Source organism: Stegodyphus dumicola, chromosome X2, assembly GCF_044657685.1.
Source record: "Stegodyphus dumicola isolate Sdum_Otavi_A_Nest chromosome X2, ASM4465768v1".
Taxonomy (NCBI): Eukaryota; Metazoa; Arthropoda; class Arachnida; order Araneae; family Eresidae; genus Stegodyphus; species Stegodyphus dumicola.
The window spans coordinates 131884506-131902854 of record NC_140781.1 but is presented as its reverse complement, the minus strand read 5'-3'; the positions used below and the strand labels follow the sequence as shown (position 1 = coordinate 131902854).

General features: G+C 32.7%; 1 protein-coding gene and 1 pseudogene across 3 annotated transcripts in view; one reads left to right on the top strand and one right to left on the bottom strand.

Annotated features, from left to right (window-relative positions):
- LOC118194853 (glutamate-gated chloride channel-like) overlaps positions 1-18349 on the top strand; it is a 188502-nt gene that overhangs the window by 132095 nt on the left and 38058 nt on the right. For all 3 annotated transcript variants that reach the window (XR_004759158.2, XM_035366066.2, XM_085810070.1), the window contains 2 exons: positions 2799-2881; positions 5899-6021. Coding sequence is in view for 2 of the 3 variants with exons in the window: in XM_035366066.2 (XP_035221957.1) it covers positions 2799-2881; positions 5899-6021 (206 nt within the window). In the remaining variant the exon portion in view is untranslated. The remainder of the gene's footprint in view (positions 1-2798; positions 2882-5898; positions 6022-18349) is intronic.
- On the bottom strand, positions 6523-7447 carry LOC118194855 (glutathione S-transferase Mu 1 pseudogene; annotated as a pseudogene).

Sequence of the window (18349 nt, the reverse complement as noted above, 5' to 3'; positions counted from 1 at the left end):
ATCTCCTTAAGCACTTTCCAGCACTTAAACCAACGAACGTTACTATGTAAAAGCAGATCTCCATACTCAGTTTCCGATTCATCCAAAAATGTTTTAAATTTTCGGCGTATAAGAGAACGATTTCCGCCGCAAATTAAATTAGTAATTTTGCAAACCTTGTCCATTACGTCTTTTAGTTGTAGGGATAAACCACATAATGCCTCCTGATGGATAATACAGTGTAACATACGACATGTAATTCCTTCTTTTTGCAAAAGTTCCCGCGAGCTCAATATTTTTGCCCGTCATAGCTCTAGCACCGTCGGTTACAATAGCAGTGCACTTGTCAAATCCGCCATACTGCTCTACTGAACATTTTAATTGTTTGTAAATATCTTCACCTTTTGTTGTTCCGTGTAATGATTATAATTTTAAAAGTTCTTCTGAATAATTATAGTTTTCATTTATAGTTCTTATAAAGATAAGCATTTGACTTGTATCGGAAATGTATGTGCTTTATCCAATGCTACCGAAAAATAGCAGCAACTATTGATTAGGTTTTCTAATTTATTAGTGACATGCATGCTAATCTCGTTTACACGTCGGCTTACAGTCTGGTGAGAAAGTGATACTGTTTGAAATTTTCTTACCATTTCGTTGTCATTAAATGCTTGAGCCATTTTTATGGCACATATTTTAATGAATTCTCCATCCAAAAATGGCTTCTTTGCCTTTACTATTTCTAAACAAACTTCAAACGATGCAGCTACAGATGCTTCTTGAAATTTTGGTTCTTCATTAAAATAAATCGTTTGATGGTCCAGCTGCTTTTTCATATTTTTCACTAGTATTTTCATGTCTCGCGTGTACGAATGATACTTTTTTTCATGCATGGAAAGTTAATGGCGCTTCAAGTTATATTCTTTACACACAGTTATGATATGTAAACATTCCAAACACTGTGGTTTTTCATTCTTGTTCAGAATAAATAAATAATCTATCTCCCAGCGATCTTGAAATTCTCGATTTTCGAGGTCTATTTTTCTTTTATTAGTAGCACTCAAATTCAATAATTATTTTAATTAATAAATAAAAATGAAATTAAGTTAATAATATTATAACACAATCACTCATCAACAAATTCTAGACAGAACTGCACTCGCACGTTTGTATGAATCAACCAAATAGCGCAGGGTAGTGTGCACATCATGTGCGCCAACCATAGATAAACAACAACCAACCACAAATAGTATAATATGTGGCCCCAAACGTTGAGCCAACCATCATCAGACGTTAAACGGATTGCTGCTCTGTTCAGCCAGGTTAAGTGAAGTTACGCAAACTAAATAGTACCTACTTTAAATTCAAATTAGATTTAAATTTTCACATAGTAAAATAATTTTAATATTAATGATAATAATTTAGTAACATAAATTCATTCATAGTAAAATTTACTCTTGGGCAGTAAAAATAATTTTGCGGGCCGTGTACGGGCCACCAGTTGAACAACCCTGGTCTAAAACATTCACCAGAGTTTGTTCTTCAGCTTCTATGACATTTCTTACTAAAAACATTATCTTTTAAAGTGGAGTTCCAATTGAAGTTAAACGCGCTGCTAAAAATATATATCCATGTGCTTACAAATATATGTTAACCAAAAAGATATATTTATAAATAGAGAAATACAAATTTAACACACTCTTTAACGCAGTGGAATATTTAAAAGCCTATCAAATTTAATTTATAATTAACGTTTTTAGTTTTTACCTGTTTCAAAAGGAAAAACGTAACAAATCTTTTAATGCCATATTTGATTTGCTATAGCAGTTTGATGCAGTCAGACGTTCATTTTCATTAAAGGTAAATGTTTATGCAGAACTAGGAAATAATTGTCAGGACAAATTTTGCTATTTCATGGACTTAGAATTATATTTTTTGCGCCTGACTTTCTTAAAATGAATTTCTTGAACGCCTGATTTTCTCTGCGAACTAGTACTGTAGTTGCAGTTATCTTATTTTTCTTATCTTTTTTAAAACTAAATTCAGCTGATTGCTGTCTTTTTCAGTACGCAGATTTCTCGCTATAATATTAATTCAGAAATAAGTATTTTTTAGCAAAACATTCTTTCCCTAAGTTGAACTTCATCCGTCCGTCATCCGTCACCGAACATCGACCGGATTGCAGATGTTAATCAAAGTGAATTCGCTCGCTGATTGGAGAAACGCATACGCAGCAATGGAAACGGGCCTTAGGTCTAGTAGGTAAGGACTGCACAAATGATTTAACGCGAAATTGGTTGAAACTTCTTACCTGTGTAACAATTTAAATGTCGGAAGCAAAGTTGAAGAATTACAATCACAACAAAACTGGCAAAACCTAGTAAAGTAGTCTCAAGAGTCATAAATACGCTCTCTATTACAATCCAAAAATTTCTACTTAAATACTTCTTAAATAATTTGCATTCTGGGGAAAGGAAAGCGGCAGTAAAAACTAAAATTATAAATAAATGGTTACGCAAAATAATAGTAATCTTACACACTAAATATAAAACTTACTGGAATATAGAACTCTAGACTGCATTTCTTAAAATTTGAATTTAACCTGTAAAACAACGAGAGAATATTCTGAATTTGTTTATATACTATAGGAAACAATCATTATTCTTTCAATTCCAAAATATGTATTTCAAACCGAATATTCCACTCATGCAGAATTGAATTTCTTTTCCTTAATTATTATGCAGTTTTAAAGACTATGGTGATTAAGTGTAGCATTACTGAAGTTTTCCTCAATATTGTATTTCTGATTTCTTTTTTAGAATATCAATAGAATTTAGCTGTCATATGGATCTGAGGCTTTTCCCGCATGATACGCAAGAATGCGATATGATAGTTATGAGCTGTGAGTATCTGAACATGGTTTTGAATGGATTTTTCATATGTTCTTTTGTTGAAGTATAAGTTCCTGATAACATAAGTTTGGTATACTGATTTTAGCCTAATATATGTATATATACATATATAAATATAAAAATAGGCTAAAAATTAAAATAAATTTTTTTTAAACCCGTCCTGCGCTATAGCTGCAGGATTGAAGTAGAATAAACTTAAAAGCATCTAAATTAATTAGTAAATTGGAATAAAAGCAAGGCAATTCCTCTATAATATAATAATTGCGACCGTGTATAAGAAGTTTAACATAATATCAAAACTAATCCAATTAAAGCAAGAATTTAAGTAGAACAATCTCGAAAATTAAAAATGCGAAAGGGAAAATATACAAAATTATACAAATAAAAATTAATCTCCTTTTATTGAAACTCCAAATCAGAACTCATCAGGGGAAAATGAACTAAAGCTTCATAAAAGTCGATTAATATGTTTCGTTCTCCTGGTTCATTTGAGATCAAAAATCGTAAAAAGATTTCATCAAAGTTTTATAAAGACTTTAAAATTCATATAAAACCGAAAACTCGAATCTCCAATGTACCAGAATTTTCCCTAAACATTTTCGAAATACTTGGAAAAAGGATAAACATTGCATAGTGCCAAAATAACAATTAAACACCATATAATTTTATATTATGTGCATTGTAATTCAAAAAAAAAATTATCTAAAAACCAATTAAATTTTATTTGCATAATTTGTATATTTTCCCTTTTGCATTTTCATTTTTCGAGATTGTTCTACTTGAATTCTTTCTTTAATTGGATTAGTTTTGATATTGTATTAAACCTCTTATACACGGTTACGATTATTATATTATAGAAAAATTGCCTTGCTTTTATTCCAATTTACTAATTAATTTAGATGCTTTTAAGTTTATATATATATATATATATATATATATATATATATATATAGGGTGTTATAAGAACATGGCCTATGTTTTAGTTTCTTAAATATTAAATTGATATTTCCAATTACAAAGTTTCCAAAAAGAAAGTAGAGAATTTAATGAAAATAACGATGGAAGGAGATAAAAAGGCCACGTAAATCCAAAATTTAACCTCTTATACTTATGTAATTCTCACAAAGCGCACAATTCTGTTTAAATATTTATTATGGTGTAATAAGTTAAAAAAACACTAAAGCTCAATATGTCTACAATAAAATTCATAAAAATACTAGAAAACAACTTTATTGACTTAGATAATTTTTCAAAGCATATTTTAACTAAATTAAATACTCCGTGAATTTTAGGAAGTAATTACAGAACAGAAGTTGCTTCCTTTAAATGTTTTTTTTTTTTTTTTTTTTTTTTTTTTTTCATTTTCGATAAAACGCGAAACAGTCTTTTCAGTTGGTTACAATTCCTAAGTAATTATAAATACTTAGCTGAGTTTAAATTTTCTTTCTGTTTAATCTGTTAGCACATGATGAATATTTTATTCACTGGCCTTTGTATGCTTATTAGACAGCATAAAAAAGCATAATTTAAATATTACTTCTAGCACTGAAATCGAAATATTAATTCTCTACCTTATTTTTAAAAACATTATAACTAGAAATATCCGTCTAAGATAAAAAAAGAAAGCATGTAGATCAATCTTGTAGTTACCTTTTTCAGACATCGTAACGTTTGGAACTTTCGTATAGAGCTATCTTAGAGGATTACCATTAATGCATTATTTAGAAAAACAATACTACTTCTGTAGAAAAATTTACGTTGAAATCTAGATCTCAATCCAAATTATTTTCAATATATCATGAAAAAAATATTATAGAAATTACAAAAAATGTTAAATCAGAAAGCCTTTTGTGAATCTTTTTTAAATCTGTTCAAATATTTCAGGAATTTATAAATGATATATAAATACTGAATGTCAATTATAAAAAAAAATATTAAAAGTCAACTAAATCTATATATACTTTATGTGGAAATATAATATAATTCAGAAATTTTAAATTAAATTTTGATGCATTTTCTAGAAAAAAAAAAGTAAATCTGCTTAAGGGGAGAAGACTTTCTAAGAGAAACTGGCTTGTATGCAAGCTGTACATGAGGAAAACCATGAAAACGCCCATGCAGCCAGCACGTTCGCCTGTAACTGAACCCAGATAAGAGCCCCCAGTGCTCACCGACTTTAGAGCTCTGCTATTGGCAGGAGGCAGATAGACTGATTTGTTTAGAAATCTTCCATCTTGATTTAGAGTATATAAATACAAAGGAATAATGTGATACTAAAAATAAAAATACAAAAGAATAATGTAATACTTAACTGCATAAGGTGAAATGTTTTTGTTTTAGCTATCATTCTTTTTGGAAAATTGTTTCTCCAATTAAATGTAAATACTGATATCATTAGTTAATGTTTCAGCATTACCTTTCTTAAGATTCAGGAAGAAAAATTAGAATCTCCAGTTTGACATATATTCATTAAGCGATCAAAATATAAAATTTTGATAGCTTTATGGCTAAGACACATTTTTAATGCACTTGGTAATAAAGATACAACTCACGATTCAAGTTATTTGATTCTATCTATTTAATAAGGTTAAATCCAAATAAGATTTTAATTCAGGTAATTTTATTATTTTTTCCATTTAATTCTTAATTCTGTTGCAGCTAACCTATAGCTTTATCTACATTTTTATAAGTTTTTAACTATTGCTTCATTTTTAGGTTTTATTATAGTTTAAGCCTTGCATGTAAAAGTGCGCATTTTACTACCGCTGCCAAACTATCAGGTTTTTAAATTGAATATCTATATAGATAAGCATTGCCCTTGAAAATAAGATTTCGTGATTAAATATGGACTAATAATTTTTATTGCTTATAAAGTAGTATGTAACTTACTATTTTTGAATTTTGTTATTTGATCGCAATATTCTTTTTTGCACAAGTTTTTTTTTAAAGTGATCTTACATTGCTTGATGACAGGTCATTATCCTTAATTTCTTACTTATTCTTCTAGTGGCTCATACAGAAGATGAAATGCAACTAGTTTGGGATAAAGAAGAAAATATTACTCAAGGCGACAATATAGTACTTCCACAATTTGAAATAATTAAAGTTACCAGTGGAGATTGCAAAAAAGGTGAGACATATACCGAAATAAACTTTAACATGAAATTTGTATGTAGCTAAACTGCTCTTAAGCTTGAAAAGCTAAAGCAAAAGCTGTGTGAATTAATAAATCAAACGTATGGTATTAATTTCAAAATCTCTCGATATTTCAGCTAATAATCATGATAAGAAGTAATAAATTTTTAAAAGTTGAAAAGGGAGATCATGAAAGTTCTTTTCCCCACAAGTACATAAAATTATAAAGAGCTCCATATCAAAACTATTTCCTAAGTGGGCGATATTCACAAATTACAGACCATATAAAAATTCTACTAGAAGGTACAAAAAACGTCTGCGCAACCAAAAATTATAGATCAGAATTTTCTTGCTTAAATTCATACTAAGAAGTTAGTTTAACTAACAGTATAAATTTTAGTTTTACTAAAGTACTAAAAAAGTTTCTCTAACAGTTATAATCAGATATGAATAAAATATTCCAAACAAAATTTATCAAAAAATTCATATGCATGCATAAATTTTTATAGCTATATTTTTAATGACAGGCGTATCAGAGAAAGCTTTGCTTATTACATTGATTCAATAAATTTACATACCATTACGCTTATTTATTCTATCACAATGTCATGAGGAACAGCTGAATTCAAATTTAGTTTTTAAATGTTCAAATAATCCAGTTAATACTGGTTCATGGATGTAATCGGTGTTCTGAAACAAAGCACTTAAGTTACACTCTCTTTGGCTCTGTCCCTTTTCCTCCGAAATAAGCTACAGGCCCAAAAATTGGCCATCGCTTGTATGTTGAAGACTTGAAATATTCTTGCAACTCAGGTAGAGCTTCTATTCTGTCTTGGTAGCTTTTGAGAGTAGGAAAATCGTCGTAAACTCCAGGAATGAGAAGGCGATAGAAGTCAAATGCATCGTAGGCCATGAAGTCAACATAAGTCACCTGATCACCAGCTAGGAATTTTCTGTCTCCAAGGAATGCAGCAAAAAGTTTCAATTGAGCTGGAACACTATTCACGAACTCTGCCTTTATCTTTTCAAATTCTGGATTGTAGCAGGTACGAATCATACTAGTACGGAAATCGAAGATCTGTTGTTCAGCCAATTCTATACGTACTTTTTCCTCTTCCGTCTTCCCATCTAGACCATGTTTTCTTGCTAAGTACCTTAAGATGGCTGTGCTCTGAGTCAGCTTCACCTTATCATCAATGTAATAAGGTAGGTTAGGGAAATCCAGATTTAATCGAAATTTATCATTCTGCCAGTCGTCATATGAAAGGTAACGTTTGTCTTCAAAATCGACCTTTTTGTAATGTAAAAGGTATCTGATGGGTTCAGCCAACCCTCGGATATCCCAGTAACCTAACGTGCTTTGACTCATACTTGATAGGTGGCTTGTGAACTGAGGATTCTATGTAGTAAATACGAGTAGAAAGCTGAAGTGAAGCGCCAGCCTATATATTTCTTTTGCTATCATGTAATATCCTTATCACGAAGGTAGATGGTTTTTTTAGCCAACGGCAGGCTAGTTTTCCCATTGACCTAGACTTCATTTTCCAGATAACATTTAACTCTGAAAAGATAAAAACGATATGAGTGCGGAAAGCTTCAAAGCTATGCATGACAAAGCAAGTTTGTAGAAATTATGCATGACAAAGCATATTACTGGTTTCCATAATCTACTTGTAAATCTCGCCTTTTATAAATCAGGATAAATGTGTTCGGTAAATGACTAAAATGTATTCTATTTATAATAATGCTTTCGAGAAAACATTTAAAAGTTTTTCCTGTTGAAGTTATTGTACACTAAATTTTACAAAGCCTTTTAAAATGCGAGAAATATTATCAAATAGATCAAGTAAAATAATCTGTCATATTAATTATAAAACGCATTTCATGGCTGATAAATAAGAACAGAACATTATCATATATTTTTTCCGAAATTCACTTTAAAAAAATCTTTTGCATGTGTTACCAAACGTAGGATTTTCAACAAAAATGAATTTAAGCTTTATTTTCTTCATTTTATTCTTTTGTTGTTGTTGGCTATGGATTTCATGGAAAAATGGTTGCCAAAGCCTCAAGGAGGTTGGACTTCTACTTCCCCCCCCTAATTTTGAAGGTGAGCACCCCGTAGGGGGTTCCTCCCCCCCAAACCACACGAGAGGACTTTCGGCTCGCCATATATTTAGAGTGCCCCCATGCCGCAAAGATACTATACATTTACAAACATCCATGCCTTCTCCTGGATTCGAGCTCGGGCCCTTCGTAACTTTAGTAGACGTCCCTAACCACTATACCGTCTGCGCGGCACTTTATTCTTTTAGTGGATTAATCTATAGAATGCATATTCCTTAGCTTTATTTTGTAGAATACATATTTTCTCTTATGTTAATTAAAACTAAGATATTAGAACTTAAAAATGTGGGCAACTGCCATAAAAAAGCGGTAGTTTAATATTTTCACGAATAAACATAATAAATTTACACTTACCTAAAATTAACGTCCTGAGCATACTTTACTTTTGAAAATAATATTTTATAGTTCTCTACTGTTTCAAGTTATTTGACGATGAGGATTATTATTTTACCTGCATGGTTGGGAAATGTTAATGTATATCAGTGAATATTTGCTGCTGATTTCCAGAATATATGGCGAAAAGCAGTTTGCAGAACTTTTCATCTCAGTCAATATATAGAGGTCATAAAGCAATTCAGTGCCAAGGAATGTGGAAAATCTGGTATATCTTCGTCAGAATTTGAATCACTGGTGTTCCGATGCTAGCTGGATATGCTAACACTTACACGATGTGAGCACGCAAGGGGGATGAGATAATTACTTACAATTTCTTCCCACTTTAAAAGGATGCCTGAAGAGAAGCTCGAGACTCACAAATTATCGTCTAAACCATATTTTAATTCGGACCCTTGTGCAAAATTGTTTTTATAGATTTTCTGACTCAGGAAACTTGAGAAATCAACTGTACCTTCTCCGGGATTCGAACTACGGATCCTCCAATTCACATTTCGACATGTTAATCACTTACACCATGAAACCACGCATGGATTAATGCAATAATTCATTGCAGATAAAGCTCAAGTATTAATGGGGAAAAGAAATTTTCTGACGACTAAACTGCACTGAATCACTGAATCTATGAAATTACTCCAAGCTAAAATGTAATGCTTTTATATGTTTGTAGATTTCTAAATCAGTAAACCGAAAGGGTAGAAATTACTGCCTCTTTACAACTTTCCTTTCTAAACTTTTGCAACCAGACTCTAATTGCATTTAATTAATTATTGCTCTTAGTATAAAGCATAACATAACGCAACGTCCAAGACCCGTATTTCTAATGTATTTCCAAGACCCGTACATTCTTTTAGATTATGCAATGTAAAAACACGTTCAACGACATGATGAAATATCGATGAATGATTATTTGTTCCTGGAGCAGCCATTCAATTAGATACATCATCCTGGCACTACAAGATACTTCCGTAAAAAAGTTAACTCCCACCAACAGCCGAGTGGAAAAATTGCTGAGTATGTGTAGGTTCGAGGATTCTAATTCCTACAAACGGTTGGCTTATTGGGAATTTTTGTGGTTTTCCCTATGTATAACTTCAATATGAGCTTGTTTCCTTTGGTTTGGTTTATTAGATTACAGCAAAGCACTCCAGGGCTATCTGCTTTAAGGAAGGGATGCCTTCGTGGAGGACTTTTTAAGGGAAACTGGCTCGGATACACGTTACATATGGGGAAAACCACGAAAACACCCATGCAGCCAGCCCGTTCGCGGGATTCGAACCTCGGACCGAACTACCTGTGTTCAGCGACGTTACCGCTCGGCCGCTGGTGGGCCCAGTTTCCTTTGAACATTCCTCGACGAAGTCATTTTTTTCTTTTAAGCATATGGCCCTCGTAAGCCCTCGTAAATAAAGCCCTCGCAGATAGCCTTTCAATTCAAATAACCCAAGTTATGAATATGTTAAATGGTTAAATGCTGAGATGTCATTAACGGCTGTGATACATTTGGGTTTGTTAGAAATATTATTTATTTTAGACGGTTGTCATTTAACTAGCCTTACATTGCCATATACCAGTTGTAGAGACATTGGGAATTTTTTTGGGGGGGAAGCAGGAAAGATGAAAAATTAGCAATGCCTTCTCCGGGAATCGAACCGCGGACTTCTGGAATACGCGCCCAGCGTGTAGATTACCACATCACGAAGGCTCGCTAAGAAGGCGGGAGAAATACCTTGTATAGTTCTCCTTTTAACGGGCGACTGGATATTTTTAGGGGACCCAATTGCCAAATCCTGGGTGTGGAGAATCATCATTCACCACCCTTTTAGTTCAGGCGCCACTGTAGAGACATTAGGTATTTTTTTGGAAGTAGGCAAGATGAAAAATTAGCAACGCTTTCGATGGGAATCGAACTATGGACCTCTGGATTACGCGTACAGCGTGCAGACCACCACACCACGAAGGCTCGCTAAGAAGGCGGGAGAAATGCCTTATGCAGTGGGGAAATTCCAGTTCTTTCAGGGTCTTGCTATTCCCAAGTGATAAATATAAATTTTCTTTAGTTTTTCTTTTTTGGCTCTTCGCTCTTCGGATTTCCACAGTTCTCTTTAATTATAACATAAATAAAAGCTACGTTTCCTTAAAAAGACTTGGACGATGACTACTGCCCAATGAGATAAATAACTCCTGAGCGCTTTGCGGTATTTAAAAAACTGTTTGAGCAATCCCCAAAATTTTAATTTTAATTTTATTTTCATCCGCTTATCTCTTTCAAGATACTTGACTTTACAACATTGAGCGCCACCATACATATAAAAAAGTTTTTTTCTTTGGCCGCTATTATTTTTGTATTAACATATCATGAATGTTCTCTAATGTCATGCAATATACACTTATTTGCAAATCATAATATCACATTTTTACCCCGCAACTAGTTTGTATTCATTATGGATACATGAGATTCACGTGAGTAAAATATAAGTTGTATTCATTTGGATACATGAGATTCACATGAGTAAAATATAAGTTGTATCTATTTTGATACAAATGGAATTTAATATAAGGTGTCTCATACAAAGCGCAGGTTTTAACTTGGGCAGCATTTTCTGGTTTAAAGATTTTCAGCACTGTTCTTATCAGTTTCGTTAACAACTATCCCTCTTATTAATAATACGTTTTTGCTTTTAAGTTTATGTGCTGTGGAGTGGTCCACTGGTTCACTAAAGAATAATGCGTCGCAAAAGAAAAAATTCATTACAAAAAAACAGGATGCACGGTTCATAAATTTCGCATGATCTAGATGAAATGAACACTGCGAATAGTAATTTCAGCAGAGGCACCTTCTACACATCCCACGAGCCAACAAAATATTGTTTCATGAATTTCTTGGACCACCACTCACTTCATGTAGAAAACAGCTGACGGCTGGGAGCTCTTTTCAAAAATATGAACCACTTTTTTCTTTTCTTTTTTTTTTTTTTTCTTTTTTTTTTTTTTGTATTTTGCATTATTTGTTTCCCTCTGCTCCCTTCATTTTGGCTATCCCCCTCTAAAAGTATGGCATCTGAATCGACTCTCCCCACTCCCCATGCTCTCGTTTGCTTCTATAACTCCTTCTCCTATAGTTTGAGTCTTATATATTTACTGACTGTATTTGTATACCATATGTTAACTCCTGTTATAATATATGTAAAAAGCGCCGCCATCTTCTTCGCGGTACTGTGTAGTACAACACAATTTGGGAACAAGTCTTCTAGTTTCTCTTGATGTGGTGCTCTCCTATCTTTCAGCCAACAGCAAAGGACCAAGAAAGTGCAAGTTTACGGGGAATTTAGGCAATTAGCCCTTATTCCCCATCATAAAAGATTAGAAATTTTATCATCAAAAGAAGAGTTCTGCAAAAAAGATAAAATTTAGAGTACTTAGGCAATTAGCCATTATTTCCACATCATCAAAGATTAGAAATTTTATCATCAAACGGGGAGTTCTACAAACAGGATAAAATTTAGAGTTGAACTGCCAAAATCAACGTAAAAAGATTGCCTTCTACAGTGAAAGAAAGATAAGAAACACAATGATTTTCAATTAAATTTTGAGATCGAAAACGGCCAGAATCAACTTTTAATGGGTTAAAAATCATTGAATTTTGAGTATAATAAAAGAAGGTTCCTTGATTGTGGTGTTATCAACACGACAAAGGAATCACCCGTCCAGGTCAATGACTTTACGTCGCAAGCGATTCGGCTTTGAGGGTGGGAGGTATATAAGAAATCGTTACGAGAATTTAGATATTGAGACAGTGGCTAAACTGCCTCTGAGGAAAAACTTTCAGTCTAAATTTTGCTGAAACATTACTAGAATTAAATACATATAAAATAATCTCTTTTAAAAGAGTTAAAATCATGTAAAATAAATGCATAAAGAATCATTTTAACAGGGTGCAAGGAAATGCTTAATTTTACATTAACCGGTTACGGTTGATAATGATAAGAACAAGCCCGTTTAAGGGACAAAGAAAATGCCTCCCCCCCCCATCTTGAATAATACTGTTCATTTTCTTGGGCACTTAGGCATGATCCTATCTTAGTGAAAGTTGAAGCATTTTCCGAAACTTGAGCAGCATTTGTATGGCAGAAGCAATTCTGTGGAACAATAGCAGTACAGTAACTTAGATAGCATTTCAGTGGGAGAAGCAATTGAGTAAATAATTAATGAATTAAATTTCAGCATGGTTGTATTGGTATTGCATGCAGAAATCAGGTGGTATTCAGTTGCGAAGGAATAGTAAATAGATGTGTTTGGTAGAAGTAGAGACTATTTAAGGCAATTCGTATGAATGTGGTCGGAGCGAAGTGCTGTGCTGGTGTTTTCTCGGAAGAGGTAGTCTGAGACAGAGTGGCAGGAGCTAGAAGAGATTCGATTGGTTCAACCCAGCTTGATGTTTCAAGCTGGGGTAAATTTCCTTTCAGTAGCTTAGATGGAAGCTTAAATTAATGTGTAAAACTGTTACTGTAAAACCAAATGCTAAAAATATTATATTTAAAAATAAGTATGAAGCCATATAAGAATCACTCATCATTGACCGATGCTGCCCCGCATTGTCGAGTGACATAATAGAATATATTATTCCTGGTAATCAGGTGAAACAAAGTGAAAAAACAAACTCGGAGCAGGCAAGGCAGCCCCCCCCCCCTCCACAGCAAACTGCAAATATTCCGTTGATTCATTTAAACAGTAGTAAGCAGTGGAAAACTCAAACGCCATTTTAAGCGAGATTGCCCCGATTATTAGACCAGCAGTCAGACTTGTTATTAGAGACCTCCCTATTTTAACTAAATTAGAGGACATCAAATATTGAGTCACTGATATTTAAAGCGTACCAGTGGTTGACGAAACCACGTACCAAAATTCAATGCCAATTGTTTATTTACAAGTCATCCGACCCTATTTAATCGACAATCTGTATGCCGTAACTGTTATATTTGACAGAGAAGTCTGCATTAAGCGTTAACGAGGCAGAAAAGGCTCTACTCAAAGCTTTTGGTATCAGTATGTTTTCCATTCATCGAAAATCTGCACCTTACCAAACAATTGTGTGAGATGCTCTGGAACCCCACTAGGCACGAAAATGTGCCAGGGTGCCTGATATTCCTGCTAATAGCTGTAACTGTGGAGGAAAACATCTGGCCAGTTATAAGTCATATCCTCTTAACCCCAGCAAGAAACAGACTTGTCGAAACAATCCGGCGTCTAGGGATAGAGTCACTGCTCCGCAACCGCCAGTCAGGAATCTTCAAAACCACCGGCAAACGCCGCTCAGCCACATCTCACCCCTGCTCGGTCTGGTGGTGTCATCTCGCTGCATACGCAGCGACCGTAGGGAAACCAAACGAGGTGTCCGACCCTGCCGGTTACAAAGAAAACCAAAGCTATAAACCAGCAATTATTGAAGTAGAAAGTAGTGATTCTGAAGATGTCTTCTCTTCTAGTTTAAAATGCCTAAATGAAATATTCCTCAATTCTGTTTCAAGCCTTCAAAAGGGCTATACATAAGCCTAAACAAGCAGATGCTCTGATGAGAGATTTTTATATACATGGAAGCTATATTGAGCTTTCAAACTAATTCAGCTTAATTTTTTACCTATGTTTTCTGCTGTCAGTGATGAACTTATATTTAAATGCTTAAAATTCAACTTTTCTATTGTGAACAGTTCAAACTGCATCGGAGAACTGATCATTGGTACTTGGAATGACAATGGACTGCATAATAAAATCCACGAATTCAGAGACTTTGTGGTTGAGCAGGATCTTCACTTGTTTTTGGTCATAAAGACCCACTTAACCCCAAGGAGATCTCCCAGAATTGGAAATTATGACATTTACTCGATTGACAGAATGTCATGTGGCGGATGCGTAAGTAGTGGCACCTGTACCTAAGTGAAATGTTCGATCAACTATTGCTTGATACTCCCACCTGATCTAAACATTTTGGAAGAGACTATTATCAAAATTTTACTACATGCATCTTCCCCACCTGACACTTATTTCGCCCTACTTGTGCGAACAAAACTTGACTCCTAGATGCTTTAAATTTCAAAGAAAAATAAACTCACCAGTTGGTAGCAACAGCGTTCTAGGCAGGCAGAGGCATTTCAACATGGCCAGCTTATGTAAGCAAACATCTCTCTTAATCTAAGATTCTCTCCCCCCTTTAAGACTCACTTCATTTGCATATACCGGTGGAGTAGAGGTAGTAACTGAAGTACGGGACAGATTATATTTTTTTTTTCATAATTAGTTAAAATAAATTTTATAAATTTGCAACGAAGTGTTTAATAAAATCTTTTTGCAAGTGTATAACTATTAGCATGATTAAACTGTGGCTTATAAATCGGAGATAAACAACTCACATATGTAACATTATGATAAGAATTGTTAGATCAGTATCAGTAACAGACAGAATATCTGCTAACATTTCCATAAACGTTCACAGGGAAGGACGCAGACATCCCTTCCTTGGAATCGAGAACAGATGCATTTTATGTATAAAATATACGCAGCACATTTATATAGTAGTTTTTTTGTGTACGCGTAATATGCTTTTGAAGTTCTCCGAACTAAATAAAAAAATGAGAATTTATTGCTATAGATATTTGTAATCAATTTTTGACCCCCAGAAAATCTGCTGAGAACATCCCCGAACATTTCTATTTCGAAAATTTACTTTCTTGCATTTCGTATTTTACAGATAAAAAATAATGAAGGCAAAGGAAAAAAAATTATAATATTTCAGAGAGAACAAAATTTGGGAAAAATGAAACTGCGATTAAAAATTTCTATGTGAACTGATATTACAGATTTTTGACTGGTTAAATATGGCTGTTAAGTCAAATTTCTCAGCTAGTTAGGTAATTTTCAAGTACAGAAGTAGACTTTAATCAAATATAAACTTGAAGATCTGGAATCGTTTTATTTAAATGCAGATTTCACACAGTTTAACTTTCACACAGTTATTTATGACTACATAAAGAGCATACAATGAAAATACTAATCTTACTCGCAATCTTCTTTGTAATACGAAAGATAAGCTTTCCAGATATCTTCACTTCAGACTTCAAAGACGATTAAAAGGAATTTATCTTTAAACACAATCAGTCAGCACGGATAAGGAATAGAGTACAAAACTGCTGATATAAAGGCCAAGATAACAAAGACAAAAGGACTACTATCAGCGAAAGAATGCAGAGTTAAATAATCAGATATTTGTCACTTTTGCAATATTAAAAATTGGAAACGTCATTCTACTGAGATTACCTAACCACGATTTTATCCTTCGTTAACTGGATTAAATTGTATAAATCCAAAAAAAAAAAAAAAAAACCTGCGCTAAATATATGCTAGCATCAACTTTGAAGTACTTAGATTACGCAAAAAGAAAATCATTACAGATGTTTGCTCTTAAATACTAATCCAGTTGCACAGTTTTGCCAAATTTCAATTATGCCTTTGTCACAAATATGATGTTACAAAAATTTCAAGATTTTAGTTATTTGAAATACCACTTTATATTATTTTCATTGTCATTGAAACAAACCTGAATAATACTAGAAAATCTAAAAAAGCATCCAATTGATTTACAGCGTGATATGAATCTTATTCAAAGATTTAAAGATACTGATCTTATAATATTTTATAGGCTCAGTTATGAATTTTTGCATTAAGAATAATCGCTTTGATTAGGAATGCATTTATATGTGAACTGATTTATTTCAGAACTGAAAATTAGTAAGCAAAGAGCCCGAGTGACTGATGAGCATCTACAACACGTGATGAAAATCATTTCTATTAGGGCTACAAACGGCCTTGCTAAAATCAGAATCGAACCGTTATCAGGTATCAGACCTTAGTAAGAAATAAAGTTCATAATGCATACAAGCATATTTATTTTTATATAAGAGTCCAAGAAAAATTTTATAAATAAGAGAAAAGGACAAGATTCTCAAGTTGGGTTCCACTTGGAAAATTTTCTCTGAAAACTTATCAATGTTTTCATAATTTGTTAATTTTTAATTTAAATTAAAGTAATTTACTTAATGATTAATTAAACATATTAGAATTATTTTAAATAAATGTCAGTCTAAAAATTTAATATTTATTTATGAATATGCTTGAATAACAAAGTATAATCACAAATATGTCTTGCAGGAACTTAGGCGTAACATGTATTTCAAATGGGAGTATATATATACATTTGTTTCCTTTGCGATAATATTATTATTGTATATGCATGTTTATTTAGTAAAAGCAATTTAGAATTCATTTAATATATTTGTTGCTTTATTAATAAAAAATAGTCATTTTGTTAATTACATTTCTGGCCCCTCAGCTGCTTTAAAATTATGCATTCAGCTCGCATGCAGTTTGAGACCAAATGAGGTTGCGAACTATATAAAAATGATTTCATGATTACGAGTGGAAGAGTTCTGCAAGTATACAAGGTTTACCTTTTTATACAGTCTTGGCAGAGAAAAATCTTCGAATTGTAAAATGTCATTATGCAGTAATAAGCAAGTATCACACTTTCATGTTGCAAAATTCTCCTACATATATCTAATTAATATTCCCATGTGTATGGGTTATTTTACTTAATACGTTTTCCTCAGGTTAAAACATCGATCCCATACTCCTACTGTTTTGGTTAATACACCAAAATATACAAACGAGAGGAGTTTTAAAGAGATTAAGAATATAAGAAAATGTGGATTAGAAACTACAGCTGAAATTACAGGAATTCGTCCTCTCAGGTAAAATCATGCATGCGGCGCATGCCTATAAATTTGAAATTTTATATAGAGAATTATTATTTTTTAACTCATTGGTATAGTAAAATCCTTAATGACTTCTATAAATATACAGTTTTGCATCACGTCATCGATTTCATTTAGAATCATTAAGTTCAAAACAGGACGAATTGCGCATTGTTATATCGTCTCTAATTCTGCCTCTGCATGCTATCCATATACCCCAGTATCAATAATGAAATAATGTACATATTTCAGGAGCGCAATGTTAAAACTTTTCCCGCCCTTTCCTCCAGCAGCGTAAGATGATTGATCTCGTTCTCCAGTAAGAAATGAATGTTCATTCTTTAGGACTTGAGTTAAGCGCAATTTGTTATTACATTTTAGGGATTACTATTACGCAAAGGAGATTTTTTTATCCGAAGTTTAAATTAAAGTTGTTTATTTAAAACTGGCTTATTTTAAAGATATTTATACTTATTTCTGGGCTTCTTTAAAATCCCCCATGATGATAATTTATTTTTTTAATTAGGAAAAAAAATACAAAACTCCTCATGTTCCACGAAGTATCCCACGAGGCTTACAGATGTAAGTAGATAACTCATAGTACAAGGAGATGCAGTTCAAAAATAAAAGCATAATATCTAGGTCTGGGGAAAGCAAAGAAAAATGTAAAATACAAACACTATTATAATAAAAATACTAAAATATATCATGAATAATTAAACTGTGTTAATACTCCTATAAAAGAAAACAAACCAACTTAATAATAATACACTAATAATAAAAATGAAATAATACCTAAAAATAATACTGATACAAAGGGAAAATGATACATTACTACATAACGTAATTATACATAGGCAATACGCAAAATAATACAATCACACATAAAAAAATAAAAATCCAATCATGTAAATAATAATACTAAAAGTTCAAGGAACAAATTAAGTAGCGCAAAACTGCAAAGGCTTCGGAGCTCCTAACAATATCATAGAAAACAAG